The 17,825-nt window shown below is 39.0% G+C and overlaps 1 protein-coding gene across 1 annotated transcript; it reads right to left on the reverse strand.

Moving 5' to 3' along the window:
* Window positions 1-1,988: 1,988 nt before the first annotated feature.
* LOC133834038 (uncharacterized) lies at window positions 1,989-2,539 on the reverse strand. The gene is made up of 2 exons (XM_062263562.1): window positions 2,439-2,539; window positions 1,989-2,360 (listed from the first exon to the last, which is right to left on the reverse strand). The coding sequence occupies exons 1-2, from the start codon at window positions 2,496-2,498 to the stop codon at window positions 2,019-2,021; spliced, it is 402 nt and encodes a 133-aa protein (XP_062119546.1). The 5' UTR covers window positions 2,499-2,539; the 3' UTR covers window positions 1,989-2,018.
* Window positions 2,540-17,825: the final 15,286 nt, after the last annotated feature.

Here is a 17,825-nt window from a genome sequence, read left to right on the forward strand (position 1 = left end):
AGTTTAGGCCAATCTCTTGTTGTAATGTTCTTTACAAGATAGTGGCTAAGATTCTTAGCTCTCATTTAAGAGATGTTTTAGATGAGATTATTGCTGAAAATCAGAGTGGTTTTATTCATGGAAGATACATTGCTCATAATATAATGGTGTGTCAAGATTTGGTTCGTCATTATAATAGGAAGGGAGCCAAACCTAATTGTCTGATTAAGATTGATATTAAGAAAGCTTATGATACTATAGATTGGGATTTCTTAGAGGAGATGCTTGAGGCTTTTGGGTTTCCTAGTCATTTTAAGAAGCTTGTGATGACTTGTGTTCGGACTCCCCGGTTTTCTCTTATGATAAATGGCTCTCTTCGCGGTTTTTTTGCGGCTCAAAGGGTTCTTAGACAGGGAGATCCGATATCCCCCCTTTTATTTGTGCTTGGAATGGAATACTTATCTAGAACTCTTAAGAAGACTGCTAGATCCAATGATTTCAGATTTCATGAGAGATGTACGGAGCTTCAACTTAATCACCTTTGTTTTGCAGATGATGTGCTTCTTTTCTCTTATGGGGATTATAAATCCATCTACACATTGATGAAGGGTGTAGAGCTATTCTCTCAAACCTCTGGGCTTCAAGCTAATAAAGACAAATATGAAGTTATTGTTTGTGGGATGAATGACAGAGAAGTGCACAGAGTCCTTCAATTTTCTGGTTTCAAGAGAGGTTTTCTTCCGATGTGTTATTTGGGAGTGCCGATCTGTGCTAAAAAGTTGTCCTCGATGGACTGTGAAGTGATTATTGAGAAGATGGTAGCTAGGATTTGTTGTTGGAGTTCGAAGTTCTTGTCCTTTGCTGGTCGGTTAACTCTTATTAATTCGATCCTTATTGCTCTTCATACTTACTGGGCTCAGATTATGTTGCTACCTAATAAAGTTTTACAAAGAATTAAGAGTATTTGTAGGGCGTATCTTTGGAAAGGGATTGCTGGTTTTGAGGGGCCAGGTAGTGTAGCTTGGGATGAGGTCTGCATTAGCAAAAAGAAGGGTGGTTTGGGCATTCGTAATGTTGATCTGTGGAATGTCGCTGCCTTAGGGAAGTATTCTTGGGCCATGGCTACTCATAAAGAGAATCTATGGGTTAAATGGATTCATGAAGTTTATCTTAGAGGTGAGAATTGGTGGAACTATGAGGCTCCCCCTTCTTCAAGTTGGTACTGGAAGAAAGTCATTGAAGTCAAGAATATCTTGAAGCATCACTTCACGATACAAGAGTTTCTTGGGCAGCAGTATAGTATTGCTGGAGTGTACAAGAAAATTTCTGGGCAAGCTGATTGTGTGTCATGTTTTTGGGCCCCGATTGTGTGGAATAAGATGAACATACCAAAGCACTCTTTTATTCTGTGGTTAGCTACTCTAAATAGACTTAAAACCTGCTCTAGATTATTCCAATTTGGAGTGATTTCAGAACCTCTCTGTTTAGTTTGTGGGAGCAATCTTGAAGATGTTTCTCATCTGTTTTTTGACTGTTCTTATAGTAAGCGTTGCCTTCAATTGATCAAAGATTGGTTAGGTTGGCAGGTTTTGACTTGTAATCTTCAGAGATTGTTAAGATGGTTGGCTCGGGGGCATAGGCTTTCCAGGTTCAGGCGTGGTGTGTTCGCCACTGCCTTGGTTGCTGCAACTTATCACATTTGGAGCATGCGTAATGAGGTGTTATGGGAATCCAAAGTGAGACTTATTGATAGTACAGTTTTGTGTATAAAACAAGATATTATTAGGAGAGTGAGTAGTTTTCTCACTGATACTGATAGATTTACTTCATTAGATAGAGATTGGTTTGATCAATTAAGTGATCAATTAAGTGTATAGGTGTTATAGGCTGGTTTTGTCTTTTTACTGTTTTTGGCTCCTCTTGAGGAGTTGCTGTTTGTACTGTTTGGTTTGTGAAATAAAATTGACTTACTTACCAAAAAAAAAAAAAAAAAACATGATAATGTAATAGTCAATTGTAATAAAATTCATACATAAGTCCTACTGAGTCGGTGCTCCAACATCGGGATCATCGGGTGGTGGTGGGGCACATTGAGATCCCGGGGTGATACAATGAGTCCGGACATGCTCCTCTAACTGTCGAAGACACTCTCTCATCTCAGACAACTCTTCATCTCTAGTTTGCGAAGGACGAAAATCAAATGGAGTTCGGTCCTTTATGTTAAGGATACGTCCATATCCTTTCTGGTGGCCCCGTCGTTTTTCGAAGACAGTTTGTACCAAAGATATGTCTTCATCTTCAGGCGCACTCGAAACTGGTGTGGAACTCTCAGTATCAGTTGCCTGTGTCTGCTGTGTGTCGCGGTATGCACGCAATTTCTCCTATGATACAATGTATAATGTAATTAAAATTTTGAAACAATTAAAATTTTGAAAAATGTTTAAAAACACTTAACGTACCCAAGTATTTTTTGCTGTCTCTGTCACCCACCTTGTGCCTGATTTATGGTGAGTATCCATCCAGCTATCCGGGATGGACTCAAGTTGCCCAGTCTCTAAATTGCGCTGTCACGTACATATATTTTTATAAAATTAATAATTAAACGTAAATAAGAAAAATAAACTAAAAAATAATTAATTAACTAACTTTTTTATAGCGCAGGGCTGAGATTGACTGAGAACCTCCATAGCTAAACTCTTTCAGTTTCTTCCTATTTTCCTTGTTGATCACAGAACGTCTCTGCAAAAAGTTATCGTTAGTAATATATTTAATTAAGATAGTTAAGTTTAGCAAGAAATTAATATCGTAATTTCTGGGCGTCGGAAAAATTCAATGGCTTTTTGCCACTGCGTATCCGTACAACCACCATAACGATTTTGTGGCCCATTAATCGTTAAATGCTCTTTAATATCGTACTTCCAGTCAGAATACTTTTTAGCACACGAAGTATCAATGTCTCTCAAGATCCCAGGCATATGCCCTTCTCCATATCTAGTATGCCCAATATCAAACAAATCATCCTAATTTACAAACAAGTAAATATGATATATAACATAAAATGAGAATTAACATAAAAATACATAAACTACTTACTTCTAAATGTGCAAGTATTCTTTCTTTTGAGGCATTTGGTACTTTTGACCATTGAGTACAGTCTGGATCTGTGTACTGTCGAACAAGTAATCCGAGCTCTCTTGAGAAATTTGAGCTGTACTCTCCGATCTCTGTATATGTTCTCCCCCGCACATCCCACTCGAGAGGGAGAGGACGCCCCAACTGTTCCCTCTTTTCCCGCGTGTTCAATCCTTTATGGCATCCACATTTATTTGGAGGCGCTATTGTATGCAAATTCAATATTTTAAAATTAATATGGATTAATTGTTAAATTTTAAGGAGTATATCAATGTGTAAAGTATTACCTCGTTCACAATCAGCTGGGATATCTGACGGTCCACGTGGTTTAATTTTAATTTTAATAATGGTTTTCTAATAATATATTTGTTAATTTTATTTAATCAGAACTAACAAATATTATTTTTTTACATATTAATTTAGTATTTATTAAATTACATATTTTACTTATGCTTTATTGAATAGTTTTATTAATTTAAACAAAATTTCTAAGATTTGTTTAAAATTTATTTAATTACTTTAGGATTTAATTATTACTTAAATTATTTAATTAATGTTTATTTTTATTAAAATTTAGTTGCATAATATTAATGTTAATTTTTTTAATCTTAATTTTAAAATATATTATTTTACTTATCAATTCACTATTTATTAAATTAGAAATTTTATTGAGTACTTCTACTAATATTCACAATATCTCTAAATTGTACAATTCTATAAAAAATTCGGCAGCATAACGACTATATTTTCATCTATCCCAAAATTTAAAATCCTGCAAATAACACATAAAAAATATCCAGACCAAGATCATGCAGAGAGCAATACAAATACATTTTAAACGACTATATAATTTATAATTATTAGTCTAAATTTTATTAATTATTCAATTTTCTAAACAAAATATTAAAATTCTACTAAAAATTAACAACAACAAATTAATCATCAATATTCATAAAATCTGAATTTTTACTACTAACATAACCAAAAAAATTAAAATTGACAACAATAACATACTAACATTACCACCAAAATTTTCAAATTAACACTCAAATATTTAATATGTTTACTAATATGTTTAATACACATAAAATTCACCAAAACAACATAGAATTTATTTAAAAAAAAATACTAATTAATCATATAAAAATTTTCTAATTCCTAATATCATTTTTACTAATACTTATTTTGAAAACCTAAAAATAAATACATTCTATCTAATATAATAATTTCAGATTTTTATTAAAATTAATATTATTTTATTTATATAAAAAAAACATAAATTATTCAAAAATTGAAAAAAATACAGAAAAATTAAAAAAAACTTACCAATGCCTTCAATATCTTGCTAGCAATCTTTGTAGTCCAACAAAAACCGAATACCCAACCTTCAAACAAAAATTACAAAATATCATTATACAATTTCATAAATATATATATAAAATGAATAAATAAACCATACCTTCAACAAATACAGAGAAATTCCTTCACCCTTGGCAATTTTGGGGCTTAAAACCGAGCTTTTTGGGAGGAAAACGGCGATATTCGGCGGAGGGAGGCGAACGGTTCGAAGAAAACCGAGAGAAACCAGAGAGGAAGGAGAAGGGGCTTCGCGGCTGTGGGGTATATTTATAAACCCTATACCGAGAACATGTTCTCGGTATAGGTTCTCGGTATAGCAACTAAACCTATTCAGAACCACGAAAATGTCCCGCGAAAATGTCCCGCGCATATGAAATGTCTATACCGAGGACATGTTGTCGGTATAATGTTCTCGGTATATAACCTTTTTATGTAGTGTAAATATTACACACTAATTCGTTAATAATACAAATAATTCTTAATTAACACTATATTATATAAATATATATATATATTTATAATGGCAGACCTTTCTTTGTTACCTAACCAAAAAACTATTTCGCGATAGAAATAAATGTTACATTATTCTATTTTAAATGTTGTTTTTTATTTATCATTCTTGTTGGACGAGTTAATAATTGGAAGAAAAAAATGGATTGATTGATGAGCAAATATATATATATCCATGACGACAGCACACTACCACAAATAATATTTTCAGGGGCGACAAAAAATCGTTGTTAATACGTCGCGATTAATATGCATTATTAGTGGTGACATACAATGTCGATGTTAATAAGTAAACATTAGTCGCGACACAATCGTTGCTAACACTTTCAGCGTCGCTGCAAAAGATTGATCCATTTGGTGGTTCCAGAATCGCCTCTTATAATGAGTAGCTGCTAATGTTATATTTTAGTCATCCCTAATAGATTTTTTAAAATAAAACAATTTTTTTTAATTAAAAACTATAAAAAATTTTAAATAATATTTTTAATTCATAAAAACAATAACAATTACACATTAATTAAATATTCAAATAATTCGTTCAGATAACAAAACTAATATTAATATACATGCGTAAAATAATAATATATTAATTAAAACTAATTATTTAATATACACATCCTAGTCTTCGAAAATCGTAGTGTCGTCCATATCGTCCCCATTGCAGTGTCTGCCAAGTCTGTGATGGTTGTGGTGTCTGCGGAGGCATCGGCCACAGATACTGTGGAGGTAACGACGATCCTCCTGCTCCATACATGTATGGATAGGGATAGGACACATGTTGAGACCCTGATCCACACATATGAGGAGGATAATCCTGAGGGTATGGAGGCATCGTCCATTGATACATGTACGGGTTGGCAGGAGGTTGAGACAACCACGAGGGTGCAAGCATGTTGGGATGGATTGGTGAAGGCTAAGAAGCTGAACCTTGAGACATGTGAGGTGCCCGAGGTTTAGAAGATGCATCTACGTACTTCTGGTAAAATCTTTGACACGCATTCTACATTTCCACATTTTATGTCGGATGTTGTGCAAGTGGAAGTTGTTGATACATGTACTGAAGTTGTTCATTCATGCTCTTCACCATATCAACCAACTCACGTATATAATCAGCCGACTGTTGAGGTGGCGCTTGGGACTGAGTGTATTGGGAGGGAAGGGTTGATGCTTTAACCTTTAATTTATGGTCGATTCCTCGGTCGTGGCCCCATCTTTCACCAAGAACTTGATGTATTATCTTCATTTGATCGACCGAGGAGGAATCACCGGTAGCAATTTCAACTGTCTGCTGAGTTTCAACTTTTCCTGTTGTAAGTAACCATTATAAACAAAACAAAAACATAATTATTTGAATTGACATATATTAAATCTACACTTACATAATCTCGTTCAGCATCATCGTTGACAAACTTCTTATTCTTTTTCGTTCAGTGTTATTGATTGCGATCCTCAATGAGGATCGGGTTCACCTAATAAAGAAAATGAAAATGTTAAAGAACTTATATTTTAATACATCTGTTAACGCCGTTTTTCATCAACTTAATTTTGAAGAGCACTAAACAATATTTTAGAAAGAATAGAAGAACTTTTTACGTGGTTCAACAGTTAAAATCTGCCTAGTCCATGAGTCAATATTATTGATCTTGATATTCTCTCAAAGCTTTCTCAGAGCAATTCGGCAGAGTATTCTCAATACAATTTTTTCGTGTCTACAAATGAAAACTACCAGGCTATTTATAGCATGGTTATGTGAATATCTTCCCCTGATTCAGGAAAGTTACATTTAATTATTCAAATTTGAAATAAATGTAAATAATACATTAATTACATAATATCTCATGATAATTAGGATTCAATATCAGATAACTACAAATACCTAAAGAAACTTTTGATCTCCACTTTTAGAAAACGTGTCACCTACCACACTTGAGTGTAGACACGCGTCACTTGGGGATCGCACACCAAGAGTACTCGAGTACTCTATTTTTCTATGCACGTCCCTTCCTATTCTTTTTGCTGCCATATTTTGGGAATCAAACGTGATCCCTTGGATCCTCTTTTAATATAAATCAACGGTCCAGATCCATTCAACCTTTGATATCCTGACTGGTATATATATATATATACCCCTTCACCATCTTCTTCACTCATTTTCACTCAGAAAACACAAACCGAAGAGAAAAAAAAAAATCAGGGTTTTCTTTGCATGTTCTCTAAACCAAAGAAGCAAAGAAATTCTAGTAACTTCTGCTCCACGGGATTATTCTTGCTTCCCATTCTCCAGTCAACAATTTCCTCGTTTCCGTGAACAAATTTGTGTAAGATTTCTGATCATTATTTGTTATATGCATATATATATTTTTTTCTTTTTTACGTGTTTCTTCTACCCGTAAGGATGTCTTTTCTGGTTTTTACCATATTTTTATGGCTTCACTCTTGCATAAGGCAAGTTTTTTTTATTTGAGTAGATTTGGTATGATTAGAATCATGGTTTAGAACAAAACATTTATGGTAGAAACATGTAAAAATGGAGTTTTTCAAGTAATGGGATATTTCGGTCATAGGTTTCGTGTAGCTTAAGAAATAGGATTTTTTATTAGGGTTTTAATGCACGTATCCCGAAAATATCGCCTTTTTGGGTAACTGCCAAATTTTTCCCTAGAAATCCAAGATTCTTTCTTTCAAATAATAATAACTGCCCCAATCTCGCATGGATGCACTCTCGATGCACTAACTTTCCAATAGTTCAAGATAGGCATCTGAGTCAACCTCACCCTTTCTAGCCTTCAGGCTCGATTAGGGCGATCTTATTATCTTGAGCTTTCAAGCTCGAGTTATCAAAATTTTAACCCCTTCCTATTCTCCCTCTTTTTTTTTAATAATGGGCCCTCACCTTTTTCTTCCTTGCTAGATGTCCCAGTCTTCTGAAAATCGCCTTTCACCCAAAATCAGCGACTGATCTGTGAGCACAAAGAATGGTGCAAGCAAAAGGATATACGAGCCTATTTCCGATGTAAGATCGATGAGTTCGAAGAGAGAAAAAGGAAGAAACTATGAGTTGCAGCCTATCCCAACCCAGACCCCGAGATCTGACCTATTCCGTTAGACCCAAAACTCAAAGTTACTATAGCATTTTCACTTGGTGAGCTCGCATTCAGCCTTATGGAGGGTCCATCTAACCAGCCACCCAAAGCTACCAAATCCATTTCCATCCGGGTCTCGGAGAGTTCTTTCGTCGAGGTCGAACACTACCAAAGTTCCATAACCTCGAATCGACAAATTTTCGAGCTCCTCTTTTGTCATGGGTTGAAGCTCTCTGGCAAGTTAGTCCCCAAGCCTACGGGTGCCCTAACCATGGCCCGTAAATTTGTGGCATCATCCCACATGCGGGAGTACCCTCTGGAGAATGTGGCGGGAACCCTAGGAGCCGACCTATGCTCGGATGTGCTGTCTCGAACAGGCTAGTCCTTTAGCAGCCTCGACGCCAATGTGGGGCGATTTTTTAGGGGAGAAAATCCTACATGCCTCACTGACCAAACGATGGAGCTCGGTGTTTTGGTAAGTCTATTTCTCGTGATCTTTACTTTCTTGGTTTCCTGTATATTTTCTAACCATTGTAAAAACTTTTGTTTTAGGTGCTTCTTGGTGTCCTTCACCAGAGTTGTGTTTTCTCCTCAAAAATGGCAGCGGCTGAAACCCTGGTTTATGAAAGAAACCAGGCTAGCATTCGAGCTGAGGATGGTCTGAAAGGGAGCCCAAGCCGAGGATGCCCTCAAGCTTCTCCAAGCCAAACTTGACTCCTCCGAGGCTACTGTCAACAACCTAAAGGCAGAGCTCGATACCAAGATAGCAGATTTCAACGCTACCTGGGCTGAGATCGATTGCCTAAAGGCAGAAACAAATGCTGCCAAGGCCAAGGCTGAATGCCTGAAGGAGGAAAATTATTTTTCCTTTGAAATTCGTGAGGACGATAAGAAGCACATGCTCGAGGAGTTTAAGACCAATAAGGATTGGGCTACAAACTGAGCCATGTATATGATGTGGTCTCTGAACCTCCACATGGACACTTCGTTCCTCCAGGACAAAGAAGAGGAGTTCATGTCCAAGTGGAAGGCTCGGTTGGCCGAGGAGGAGGTCACAGCCACCACCGCAAAATGGTGGGAATGGGGATGAGAAAGGCAAGGAGGCCAAGTCTGGTTCAGTTGACCAACATTGTGTTGTCCTGAATAGGGTTGTGTCCCTTATTATTTTTGTAATTACGCTATTTTTTATGCCCTTGGGGTAAAGACAATTTACAGCTCGAGTTTGAGCTATTTTTATTATCTTATGAATGATATACTTTAATAGTATTTTTTATGCTTTAACCTTGAAAACCATTTTTGTGCATCATCTACCTTTAGCTTGTTGCCTTAGTATTATACATCACATTTCTATATCAGTTTATTTCGAGCATGTTACTAAGGACCTGCTTTTATACTTGTTTATTTGCACAAATATACGTTGGGTTTAATTTCGAATTTTGATACATTCATGCATAGTTTATTCAAAATACCCATATTCGACTTCGTCATTGTCATTGTCAAGGTCAAACTTTACTTTTACCATGTATTTTAAAAAATAATTAATGGTGTGTAACCTCGTTAGTCTAGTTATGTTTTTGTTTTTCCAGTTACTTTTCCTCATCCTCGAGTAAGATCTCGAGGTTGCGAGGTCGAAACTCATTTTCAAAATTTCCAGCCTTTGTCTCGACTTGTGATTTTTGTTGGTTAATCTAGAATTCCAATTTTTTATTGTATCAATTAGGTTTTGCTGGTTTGTTCCAGACTTGTTTAATTCGTGTATGGTTAATGATCCATACACTTATTGTTTTCTTCACGTTAGGATAACAATCCATACATTGTTATTAGTGTTTATTTTTATTGATGTTATATTTTTTCGAGCTCATGGTATGATTGTATACCACTTATGCCCCCTTAATATCCTATGACTATGATCTTAGGTTATTGAATTTTGAGGGCTTGCAAAAAATAACAATAAAAATACAACACTTGAATGAAATTTAGAGCTTTATTGACGAAAAGCAAAAAATAAATACAAGCTTGGTTAAAACGAATAAACATCATTCCTACATTACTGATAATATGGTCGTAGATGTTCACCATTCCAAGTCGCGGGACCAATCCTTTATTTAACCTTGCTACTTTGTAAACTCTAGGTCAAATGATGGACTCGACTGGTAGGGTCCCTCCCAATTAGGCCCGAGCACCCCAGCAGATGGGTCTCGTGTGGCCAGAAACACACGCCTTAACACCAACTCTCCCAATCCAAATTGCCTGTCTCGGACCCTTTTGTTGAAATATCTTGTAGCCCTCTGTCGATAGGCAACATTTCTCAATTGGGCTTCGTCTTGTCTTTCTTCAATAAGGTCCAAAATTTCTTCGAGCTAGGATTGGTTCGAGGTTTTATCGTATGCATCTTGCCTTATAGTTGGGATTTCAACCTCGATAGGAAACATGGCGTCACATCCATAAGCCAGGGAGAAAGGGGTATGCCTCGTTGAGGTTCTTGCCGTCGTTCTCTATGCCCACATGACTTGTGGTAGTTCCTCTAGCCATCTTCCCTTAGCTTCTTCAAGCCTTTTCTTCATAGAACTATTTAGAGTCTTGTTTACTGATTTGGCCTGGCCATTTTCTTTTGGATGGGATACGGAGGAAAGGCTTTTAATTATTCCATTCTTTTCGCAGAAATGTGTGAACAAATCGTTGTAGAATTGGGTCCCGTTATCCGATACAATCTTTTTAGGTATCCCGTATGTACAGATTATACTCTTTACACCGAAATCTAGGACTTTTTCGAGGTGATAGTAGCTAAGGGTTCAGCTTCGGTCCACTTCGTAAAATAATCTACGACGACCACAGCGTACTTTACCCCTCCTTTTCTGATCGGCAAGGAGCCTATGAGTTCGATCCCCCATACTGTGAATGGCCACAGGGAGCTCATCATAGTGAGCTCAGTGAGCGGAGCTTGCGGTATTGAAGCGAACCGTTGATACTTATCACAACGCTTAACGTATTCGAATGAGTCTGCCTTAACTGTAAGCCAAAAGTATCCTTGCCTAATCACCTTTTTTGACAGACTGTGCCCCCCAGTGTGGTCTCCACAAATCCTTCGTGGATTTCTTCTAAAATTTTCTTTGCCATGGGGGGAGTTACACCACCTAAGTAGTGGCATGGAGTATCCCCTATGTACAACTTTCCTTCCAAGATGGTGTATCTTGGTATTTTGTACATAGGTTTTCTAGCCTCGTTCTAGTCTGCTGGGAGACTTCCGATTTTGAGGTAGTCAATTATCGGGGTCATCCAGATGGGTTGCGAGTCAATCATGTTGACATCTTCTTCCTTGAGCTCAGGACCAGTAGGAACTTGACCGGAACCACATTGAGTGTGTCTGCCTCTTTGGTGGTGGCGAGCCTGGCAAATGCTTCTGCATTTGAATTTTGCTTCCGTTGAACTTGTTCTATAGCGTAGAACTCAAATTCCCCAAACGCTGCCTTGGCCTTCTCCAAATAGGTTGGCATTCTAATGCCACGAGCCTGATAGTTATCTAGGACCTGGTTAACGACTAACTGGGAGTCACTATAGCAGTGGATGGCCTTTTCCTTGAGCTTGGAGGCTATCTGGAGACATGCCAATAATGCTTTGTACTCAGCCTCATTATTTGACGCTTCAAAGCCAAACTGTAACGCTAAATGAAAGCGATTTCCCATTGGGGTGATCAAAATGATTCCTGCCCATGACCCATTTTCATTAGAGGACCCATCGACGTAAAGTCTTCACAGCTTGCGGGTTGGGGTTATGACTTCCTCGTTGGAGATTCTTGTACATTCAACAATGAAACTTGCCAAGACTTGCCCTTTGATCGTCGTTCTAGGATGATAGGTGATCTCGAACTGTCAGACTTCGACGACCCATTTTAACAATCTCCTGGAGGTTTTAGGCTTGGAAAATACTTGCCTTACTGGCTGACCAGTTAATACATGTATAGGATGTGATTGGAAATAGGGTCAAAGCTTTCGAGATGTGTATATTAGGCACAAAGCCAATTTTTCCATTAATAGGTATCTCGATTCTGCCCCCAGTAACCTTTTTCTAACATAGTAAATGGGTTTCTGCACCTTCTTATCCTCTGAACAAGTACTGCACTGATAGCATGCTCGGTTGTGGCGAGGTATAGGTATAAAAATTCCCCTGTGATTGGTTTAGACAAGATTGGTGGCTCAGTGAGATGTTTCTTAAGGTTTTGAAACACGAGTTCACACTCATTCGACCACTCACATTTCTTTCCCAATCTCAAAAGATTAAATAATGGAAGGCACCGATCTGTAGATTTCGAGATGAACCTATTTAAGGTCGTCATTCATCCAATTAGGTTATGGACGTCTTTATGTTTTTGAAGTGAGGGCATGTCAATTAACGCCATAATCCTTTCAGGATTAGCTTCTATACCCCGAGCATTCACTATGAATCCGAAGAAGCTTTCCCGAGGTCACTCCGAATGAGCATTTCTGTGGGTTAAGTCTCATATTGTACTTTCGAAGCACAATGAAGCACTCGATGAGATCATCCACATGGTTACATTTATGCTTGGATTTGACTAGCATACCGTCCACATAAACTTCCATGTTATTCCCTATCTACTCAGCAAACATCCTATTCACCAGTCTTTGGTATGTGGTTCTTGCGTTCTTAAGCCCGAAAGGCATTACATTGTAGCAGTATAAACCTTTATCAGTCATGAATCTCATGTGTTCCTGGTTTGGTGGGTGCATGGCTATCTGGTTATATCCAGAGTAACCATCCATGAATGACATGATGTCATGACCTGCAGTGGCATCTATGAGCTGATCGATTCGAGGCAAGGGAAAACAATCCTTGGGCCTTGCCTTTTTGAGATCCGAATAATCAATGCAAGTTTGCCACTTGCCATTGGGTTTCAGAACCAATATAGGATTGACTATCTAATTAGGGTAGAAAGCATCTCGGATAAACCGATTTGCCTTCAGCCTTTCAACTTTTTCTGTCAGGGCTTTCTTCTTATCATCGTCTAAGAGCCTTCAATTTTGTTTCTTTGAAGAGAAGCTCTTATCTATGTTGGGTGCATGACTTATAATGCTCAGGCTAATCCCAATCATACCCGAGTGTGACCATGCAAACACATCTTGATTTTCTCTCAGGAAACGAATTAATTGCTATTTCGAGTGTGACAAGGCCACTAGACATTGGGAACTTGATGGCCAAATGCCTAACGGATGACACTGCCCCCAGCCTAATCAGGGCTGGTCTCCCAGGCAGTACGTTGTAGGAGGACGGGGTGTCCACCACTATGAACTTCATCATCTTGGTCACTGAGACTAGATAGTCTCCCAAGGTTACCGGGAGCTCGATGGATCCCGTGCTAGCTATCCCTTCTCTTGAGAATCCATACAACGTCATTGCACATGCTTTCAAATCTCAAAGCGTGAGTCCCATCTTTTTTGAGTGGCCTTATAAAGGATGTTAACTGAGCTCATGTTATCTATCAAGACTCTGTGCACCCTTTTGTTGGCGAGCTGTAGTGTGATGACCAAAGGGTCGTTGTGGGGAAACTGAATGTGCGATGCATCCTTTTCTGTAAAAGTAATGGGTTAAGATTCAACCCTTTGTTGCTTTGGAGCTCGTGGTTCAGGTTTGAGCTCGTGGTTCAGGTTCGTAGGGAGACTCGTCTCCTGTCTTGAGCTTATTCACATATATTTTCTGGGCCCAATCCAGCAAGGTGTGGTCCTCTGGAGATGGTTACCACATCCTCCCCATCTATTGGGGGAGTTCGATCATCCTCAATTGCTCGTGAGGTGGCATTCTATTGGGCAAGTTGCGCAGGAGCTGCCCTTTGTCCAGGTGACGTCTGAGTCAGATTTTGGTTTCATACATATTGTCTGAAATACCCTCCGAAATCAGGCCTTCGATCTTGTCCTTTAGCTGTCGACACTCATCAGTGGTATGCCCGTCCCAATGGAACCTGCAGTAGTTGTTGGTGTATCTTTTTTATTTTTGATTTCGCATTGGGTCAGGTCACCTAAACGAGACCTGATTTTCATTCGCGACAAAAATGTTCTCTCGAGTTTTAATAAGCTCGGTGTAACCCGTATAAATGGAGAAATACTTGTCTCCCTTCTTCTTCCCCCCCCCCCCCCCCCCCCATTCGCCTCTGAGTTATTCCCTTCATTTTTCTTTCTTTTTAAAGGGTTGTCTCCTGAGGGTCGAGGCATTGAGGGGGTAGCCAAGGTCGAGGCTGAGTTAACATTCATCATCGTAGTTATAATGGGTTGAGGGGTCAGGTTTAATGCTGATCTCGCCTCCTGTACATTGACGAATCTCTGAGCCCTTTTGTTGGACTCTGTTATTGTTCTTATTGGTTCTCTCTACATATCATCCCAAAGGGGACTTCCTGGAAATATACTAGCTTGCATGACCATAAGATGACCACTGTCATCAACATTATGGGCTCACGCCACTTCGATATTAAACCTTGCCAGGTAGTTTTTTAATGACTCTCCCAGCTGTTTTCTAACATGTGTCAAGGTCGAAGCTTTGGGCCTGACGTCTACCATGGCCTTGAATTGTTTCTTAAATTCTATCACCAATTAATCCCAAGACAAGAAAAGATTGGATGTCGTCAAAATTTATCGAACTAGTTTTTTTCTAGTCCCATCAGAGTTGTTGGAAATAGCATGCATCTGAGCTCATAGCCAATGTTGCTGGCATGCATGATTGTGTTAAATGTGCTCAGATGGCTGTATGGGTTTGAGTTCCCATCAAAAGGTGTGGTATCTTGAACTCATAAGGGAATGGTTTATTTGATATATGTGGAGCCAATGGCTCAAGCTCCCCATCGAAGTCATCGACCTTGTCCACATTCCTTTCATCTTGAAGGAGTCTGAATGCTCTTTCGAGCTGATTAATTATTTCCTGGACTAAGTCCACCGAAGGTTGAGCTTGCGCTTGGGGTAGCTGGTTATTGTTTGTGAAAATTCCTGCTCCCTGCCCCAGTACAAGATTATACTAGTTCTCATATACTAGTTGCACATGCTCTTTTTAGTTGTTCAAATGTGCCCACAAATCAAGGTTCGAGGGGTTTGCCTACCCCCGGTTTTGATTCAGATGATCTCTAAGATCAAGATTATTCTCATAATTCCCGAGCCATTCGCCATGGGGAGCATCGGTTCTATTTGTGAAGAAGAAGGACGGGTGTATGCGGATGTGCATAGATTACCGAGAGCTGAATAAGGTGACGATTAAGAACAAGTACCCACTACCGCGGATTAACGATTTGTTTGATCAACTCCGAGGAGCGACCGTGTTCTCAAAGACTAACTTACGGTCCGGGTATCATCAACTCAAGGTACTGGAAGAAGACATTCCTAAGACAGCTTTTAGAACTCGTTATGGGCATTACGAGTTTCTAGTCATGTCTTTCGGTCTTACCAACGCTCCATCCGCATTCAGGGATTTAATGAATAGGGTCTTTAAGGACTACTTGATAAATTCGTTGTAGTATTCATTGAGGATATCTCGGTGTACTCAAAGGAAGAAGTCGAGCACGATAAACATTTAAGGTTAATCTTGCTGCGACTGAAGGAGCATTAGCTTTAAGCCAAGTTCAAGAAGTGCGAATTTTGGCTTTCACAAGTAGCATTTCTCGGCCACATAGTATCTAAGGACGGGATTGCTGTAGATCCATCTAAAGTAGAGGCTGTGAAGAATTGGCCAAGACCAAAGAATGCGTCTGAAGTAAGAAGCTTTCTGGGATTAGCAGGCTATTATCGGAGGTTCGTAGAAGGCTTTTCTAAGATAGCCACTCCGCTCACCAACCTGACTCGGAAGCAACAGAGGTTCAACTGGAATGATAAGTATGAAGAGAGTTCACAGTTGTTAAAGGATAAGCTATGCTCAGCACCAGTACTTTGTGTACCGACACCCATTGACAAGTTTGTAGTCTATTACGATGCGTCGAAGCAAGGGTTGGGTTGTGTACTGATGCAAAATGATAAGGTGATAGCCTATGCCTCAAGACAATTGAAGGAGTATGAGCAATGCTATCCAACACACGATATGGAGTTGGCAGCAGTGGTCTTTGCATTGAAAATCTGGCGCCACTATCTTTATGGAGAACGGTGTGAGATATATACGGACCACAAAAGCCTAAAGCATTTCTTCACTCTGAAGGAGCTCAACATGAGGCAGTGCAAGTGGTTAGAATTAGTAAAAGATTATGACCGCGAAAATTTATACCACCCGGGAAAGGCAAACGTAGTTGCTAATGCGTTAAGTAGGAAGAATTATGGAAGTCTAGCAGTGTTAGCTGGAATAGAAAAGCCGCTATAGCAGGAGCTCATCAATGCTGGAATAGAAGCAGTCATTGGTAAATTGGCTAACTTGTCCATTCAGTCAAGTCTGTTAGAAGATATACAGAATGGGCAAGTGCATGATGACACGTTAGTAACACATATGGATGCAGTTAGAGAAGGGAAGGCCACCGATTTCTCAATATAAAGTCAGGGGTTATTAAGATATAAGGATCGAGTATGCGTGCCAAACGATCAAGGGATTAAGGTGAAGATTTTAGAAGAAGCGCACAATACCCCATACTCAGTTCACCCAGGGTCGACCAAGATGACTCACGACATCAAGGCAATGTATTGGTGGCCAGGAATGAAGAAGGATATGGCGGAGTACGTGTCTAAATGTTTGGTGTGCCAGCAAGTGAAAGCAGAACATCAGCGGCCTGCAGACTTATTGCAACCACTCAGCATTCCAGAATGGAAATGGGACGACATAGCAATGGATTTCATGACGAGTTTGCCTCGAACGAATAAGCAACACGACTCGGCTTGGGTAGTAATAGATAGATTAACCAAGTCAGCTCATTTTCTACTTGTCAAGACTTCATACACAGCTGAGCAATACGCAGATATTTATGTTCAAGAGATAGTAAGACTGCATGGAATCCCTAAGACAATAGTGTCCAATAGAGGATCGGTGTTTACATCGAGGTTTTGGAGAAGCTTGCATTAAGTTATGGGTACCAAGTTAAGTCTTAGTACAACATTTCATCCTCAGACAGACGGTCAGTCCGAGCATACCATACAGATTTTAGAAGACATGTTGCGCACTTGTGTACTTGATTTCGGAGGATCATGGAGTAAGTATTTTCCACTGATAGAGTTCTCCTACAACAATAGCTACCAGTCAAAGATCGGGATGGCACCTTACGAGCTACTTTATGGAAGGAGGTGTCGATCGCTGCTACATTGGGATGAGGTATGAAGAAAGGCAACTACTTGGACCCAAAGCTGTTAGAGAAGCTCAGGATGCAGTAGCACTGATTAGAAAGCATATGCTCGCTGCTCAGAGTCATCATAAAAGTTATGAGGATGCCAAGCGACGTGGTGTGGAATTCAAAGTTGGAGATCAAGTTTTCTTAAGAATATCTCCTATGAAAGGTGTGAAGCAGTTCTGGAAGAAAGGCAAGCTTAGTCCCAAGTTTATAGGTCCTTCTGAGATACTGGACAAAATGGGAGCAGTTGCATATAGATTAGCCCTACCGCCAGCATTAGCAGATAGTCACAATGTGTTCCACATCTCGATACTGCGTAGATATGTGTCAGACCCATCTCACGTCTTCAAGTATGATACGATAGTACTCCAGAAAGACTTGAGTTATGAGGAACAACCGGTTAGCATCCTAGATAGAGGGATGAAAGAATTATGGTCTAAGAGTATTCTAATAGTCAAAGTCCTATGGAGAAA

Source organism: Humulus lupulus, chromosome 5, assembly GCF_963169125.1.
Source record: "Humulus lupulus chromosome 5, drHumLupu1.1, whole genome shotgun sequence".
Taxonomy (NCBI): Eukaryota; Viridiplantae; Streptophyta; class Magnoliopsida; order Rosales; family Cannabaceae; genus Humulus; species Humulus lupulus.